This window comes from Solea senegalensis, linkage group LG20 (genome assembly GCF_019176455.1).
Source record: "Solea senegalensis isolate Sse05_10M linkage group LG20, IFAPA_SoseM_1, whole genome shotgun sequence".
Lineage (NCBI taxonomy): Eukaryota > Metazoa > Chordata > Actinopteri > Pleuronectiformes > Soleidae > Solea > Solea senegalensis.
The window spans coordinates 322,501-327,500 of record NC_058039.1 but is presented as its reverse complement, the minus strand read 5'-3'; the positions used below and the strand labels follow the sequence as shown (position 1 = coordinate 327,500).

The 5,000-nt window shown below is 47.5% G+C and overlaps 1 protein-coding gene across 7 annotated transcripts in view; it reads left to right on the top strand.

The window, feature by feature from the left end:
- LOC122786909 (acidic repeat-containing protein-like) overlaps positions 1 to 2,619 on the top strand; it is a 4,862-nt gene extending 2,243 nt beyond the window's left edge. For all 7 annotated transcript variants that reach the window (XM_044053435.1, XM_044053441.1, XM_044053440.1 and 4 more), the window contains 3 exons: positions 1 to 346; positions 1,760 to 1,864; positions 2,013 to 2,619. The exon at positions 1 to 346 is cut by the window's left edge. In XM_044053435.1, the coding sequence (XP_043909370.1) occupies positions 1 to 346; positions 1,760 to 1,824 (411 nt within the window). In that variant the 3' untranslated portion in view covers positions 1,825 to 1,864; positions 2,013 to 2,619. The remainder of the gene's footprint in view (positions 347 to 1,759; positions 1,865 to 2,012) is intronic.
- The last annotated feature ends 2,381 nt before the right edge of the window (positions 2,620 to 5,000 follow it).

The window sequence follows — 5,000 nt, the reverse complement described above, 5'->3', positions numbered from 1 at the left end:
GAGGAAGAATCGGTAGAGGAAGCGGAAGTGGACGAACTGCCCCCCCAGGGTGCAGGCGAGGAAGAATCGGTAGAGGAAGCGGAAGTGGACGAACTGCCCCCCCAGGGTGCAGGCGAGGAAGAATCGGTAGAGGACACTCAGAGTAGCGAGGAAGACGACCAGGGAGTGGAAGAGGAGGAAGTGCCCCCCCAGGGTGCAGGCGTTGAAGAATCGGTAGAGGACGCTCAGAGTAATGAGGAAGGCACCCATGAAGAGGAAGTGGAGGAGCCGGGCTCCGAGTCTGAGGAGGAGGCAGAGCCTCAGACTGAGGAAAGTGATAACGACAGCAGTCAGTCTAATTCTCAAGGTAAAGTGTGACGTCAAAACAAATCAATGATGTTTAATGATGTTACCCTAGCTTTAGCTAACTCTTGTGTGACAAATTAGCTGAAAAAACAAGGCCAACCTTGGCGTTGTTATACAGTTGCCTTTTAATGAGAGAATTAACAAACAAACAGAAGTCAGCTCCAACCACTGTAAGCAGTGTGAACAGGGAGCTGCTGATCAGGTTTCGTTGACGTTGTCAGGCTGAGTTTTTGCCAGAATTTCTTTGGAGCCACCCACAAGTCTTGGCCACATCAAACTTCTCCCACCTCTGAGTTTTAGCATTAGTGACCGCCAAAGCTACTTGTGGTCACCTGTCTCTGGAGTCCCACAAGCCAGCCAAGCCCTGAAAGATTTCTTCTTCAGCTTCACAGCACCCCTCACCTCTTACTGCCACAACTATCTATGTCCCCCGACACTCCCGGAATGTGGTTGAAGGTCTGCTGGGGGTGGGAGTTTAACACCATCCCAAAAGTGTCTAAAACATGTGGCCACAGATCTGACACAATCATATAGTTCATCATTGATTTTTGACCAAGGTCGTCCTGGTGCCAGGTGCACTTACGGATGTCCTTACGGCGTTAAGGACGTCCATAGATGGTGTTAGTTTTGCACAGAATTCCATCAACTGAATACCACTCCGGTTCGAAATGGGCAGGCCTTTCCTTCCAATTGAACTCAAGTTCACACAGTCTGTACCCGTATGAGCACTCAAGTACCCCAGTAAAACAATGGAATCCTCAGTCGGGGCACTCCCTAGCACCCGTCCCAAGGACTCCAAGAAGAGTCCTTGGGACAACCAAGCATCAAGACCATTCCCCAACCTGTAGGTGCAGAGAAGGAACCTTACATCTACCGGAGAAAACACCATTGTACAGGTAGAAAGTCGGGAAGCTGCCAGAAACCCCATGCAGTAATACATTCATCAATAACTCATTTTTACCATTGATTATTAAAGCCCATAAAAACCAAATTTTTATTTTAAAGTCATTATTATACACAGGAGCAGCGGGAGCAGTATTGCATTTACTCTGCCAGAGGCAAAGCTCTCGATCTACCGGTCGATATTCAGAGATACCCTCAGCTCTGGTCATGGAGTAGAGAAGCTTGTCCTTTGCATGGAAAGGAGCCAGTTGAGGTGGTTCGAGCACCTTGTAAGGATGCCACCGGGGGGCCTACTTTGAGAGGGAGGAGACCTAAGGGCAGACCAAGGACGAGGTGGAGAGATGATATCTTCTTATTGACCTGGGGATCCCCCAGTCAGAGTAGGACAACGTGCCACCCCCCCCGCTAGAGCTGCTACCCCTGTGACCCGATGGGTTCAAACTTCAGCGGTCAAAGGTCAGAGGAAGCACTGCCTCCTCTATGTTTAGGACTCTCCATTTTGTTTTTGCAGAAGAGGAGGAGGAGCCACAGCTTGAAGAGATCACAGATGATCCAGATGATCCAGCATCACCTTAAGATGGTTGACCTCTGACCTGTGGACGCTCCTCGACCACAGGTACTGCTCACTGGATCAAACAATCTGATCACGTATCTATTTTTATGTGTATCAGCTTTGTATGCTCAGTGTGTGTGTGTGTGTGTGTGTGACATGAATAATAACAAACATTAACTGCTAATATGTTTTTCGTTGTTTTTCTCATCAGAGCCAAACCTGCTGCCTTCACTGTGGAATAACATCGCCATGACAACAACCACAAAAACAACCTAAACTGCATCTAAACTTGGATTCCCGGCTTTCTTTGTGCTTCCTTCTCAGTTCTGTTTCTCTCTGTTTCGGTTGTATGTCTTATTATTATTTTTATTTTAACTCTGGTGCGTTAGCAGAAATAAAACTAAATATCTTAATATCTGGTCTCACTCTCTGTCTGTGTGCCGTCAGTCTGACGTAGAAGCATCAGAGCAGCCGCTGACCTCGGGTCTGACCTCGGATCTGCTCTTGGGTCTGACCTCGGATCTGACCTCGGGTCGGACCTGGGGTCTGACCTCAGGTCTGCTCTCGAGTCCAACCTCAGGTCTGCTCTCGGGTCCGACCTCAGGTCTGCTCTCGGGTCTGACCTGGGGTCCGACCTCAGGTCTGACCTCAGGTCTGACCTCAGGTCTGCTCTCGGGTCCGACCTCAGGTCTGCTCTCGGGTCTGGACCTCAGCTGCTCATACGTCATTTACTGTGCAAACATTTAAAGATAAGTAATGTCAGTGACAAATGATTGTCTGTACACAGAAGAACTAATAAAGTCTGAACTGTCCCTGAACTCACTTCATGGGTCTTTATTGTAGCGTCGCCATGTGTAGTTACGCCGTATCACGTCTTCCATAAACCGTTATTGCCTCTCTATTAACCAGTTATTATTAACTAGTTATTACACTTTATATACAATTTATATATGTACGTACATATATATATATGTACGTACATATTATTATGCGATGTGATATTAAGTGATATTTTTCTCCAATTTTTCTAAATAGTCGATGCAGGTGACAGTCAGCAATATTTTCAAGTCATTAACCGTTAGAGTATAATTTGAATGTTATTGAACAAACCTTCCAACAGGTCAAGTTACATTTTAACATAGGACCCCTTTGATAGCATTTGATAGCAGCTTCACAATTCTTGCATCCATTGAACTTATGAGTTTTTGGAGAGTTTCTGCTTGAATTTCTTTGCAGGGTGTCAGTATAGCCTCACAGAGCAGCTGTTTGGATGTGAACTGCTTCCCACCCTCATAGATCTTTTGCTTGAGGATGCTCCAAAAGTTCTCAATAGGGTTGAGGTCAGGGGAGGATGGGGGCCACACCATGAGTTTCTCTCCTTTTATGCCCATAGCAGCCAATGATGCAGAGGTATTCCTTGCAGCATGACATGGTGCATGGTCATGCATGAAGATGATTTTGTTACGGAAAGCACGGTTCTTCTTTTTGTACCATGGAAGAAAGTGGTCAGTCAGAAACTCCACATACTTTTCAGAGGTCATTTCCACACCTTCAGGGACCCTAAAGGGGCCAACCAGCTCTCTCCCCATGATTCCGGCCCAAAACATGACTTTGCCACCTCCTTGCTGACGTCGCAGCCTTGTTGGGACACGGTGGCCATCCACCAACCATCCACTTCTTTACATTACATTACATGTCATTTAGCAGACGCTTTTATCCAAAGCGACTTACAATAAGTGCATTTAAACATTAGGGTACAAATAAGAGCTAGAAGTAAATAAGAGCTTCAAGTAAACCAAACTATGAAGTGCTAGTCATAAGTGTGATGTATATGATTTTTTTTGTTGTTGTTTTTGTTTTTGTTTTTTGTCGTCGTCTTAGTCGAGGTAGAGTCGTAAGAAATGTGTTTTTAGTCGGCGGCGGAAGATGTGGAGGCTTTCCGCTGTCCGGATGTCGATGGGGAGATCGTTCCACCATTTGGGAGCGAGGACAGTGAACAGTCTGGAGTTCTGTGAATGTCTCTGCGATCCTCTCAGTGAGGGGGCAGCGAGCCAGTTTGCCGATGCAGAGCGGAGTGGGTGGGCTGGGGTGTAGGTTTTTATCATGTCCTGGATGTAGGCTGGACCGGATCCATTTGTAGCACGTAACGCATGCACTAGAGTCTTGAAGCGGATGCGAGCAGCTACAGGAAGCCAGTGAAGGGAGCGGAGGAGCGGTGTAGTGTGGGAGAATTTTGGTAGTCGAGCTGCTGCATTCTGGATGAGTTGCAGAGGTCGTATGGCGCATGCAGGGAGACCAGCCAGGAGGGAGTTGCAGTAATCCAAGCGTGAGATGACAAGAGCCTGGACCAGAACCTGTGCCGCCTTCTGGGTTAGAAGAGGCCGTATCCTTCGGCAAGATCTAGCTGTTGCAGCAATGTTGGCAGTGAGGGAGAGATGGTCGTCAAGTGTCACACCCAGGTTCCTGCAGTATGTGAAGGAGTTACCACAGAGTTGTCGAGGGTGATGGTTAGATCTGTGGTGGGAGAAAAAGAAACTCAGTCTTGTCAAGATTGAGTTTCAGGTGATGGTCAGACGTCCACTGAGAGATGTCAGTCAGACGAGCAGAGATCCGTTCTGCTACCTGTGTGTCGGAGCTGGGAAAAGAGAGAATGAGTTGGGTGTCATCGGCGTAGCTGTGATAGGAAAAACCATGAGAGAGAATAACAGAACCAAGAGAGTTGGTGTATAGAGAGAAGAGGAGAGGGCCCAAGACAGAACCCTGACGGACCCCAGTACCTAGAGGGTTCCGACACGGATCCTCTCCAGGTTACTCTGTATGTTTGGTTTTGAAGATAGGACGAGAGTAGGGTAAGTGCAGAGCCTGAGACACCTAGTTCTTGAAGAGAGGAAGTAAGGATCTGGTGGTTGACTGTGTCAAACGCTGCAGAAAGGTCCAAGAGGATGAGCACAGAGGAGAGAGAGGCAGCCCTGACTCAGTGACCTGCTTTAAAACCAGACTGAAGAGGATCAAGAAGGTTGTTCCAGTGAAGGTAGCAGGAGAGTTGATTAAAGATAGCACGCTCCAGAGTTTTGGAGAGAAAAGGAAGAAGAGAGACAGGTCTGTAGTTATTTACTTGAGACAGGTCAAGCGTGGGTTTTTTAAGGAGGGGGGTCACTCTGGCCTCTTTAAGAGAGTCCGGAAAGCACACCTCATTGTG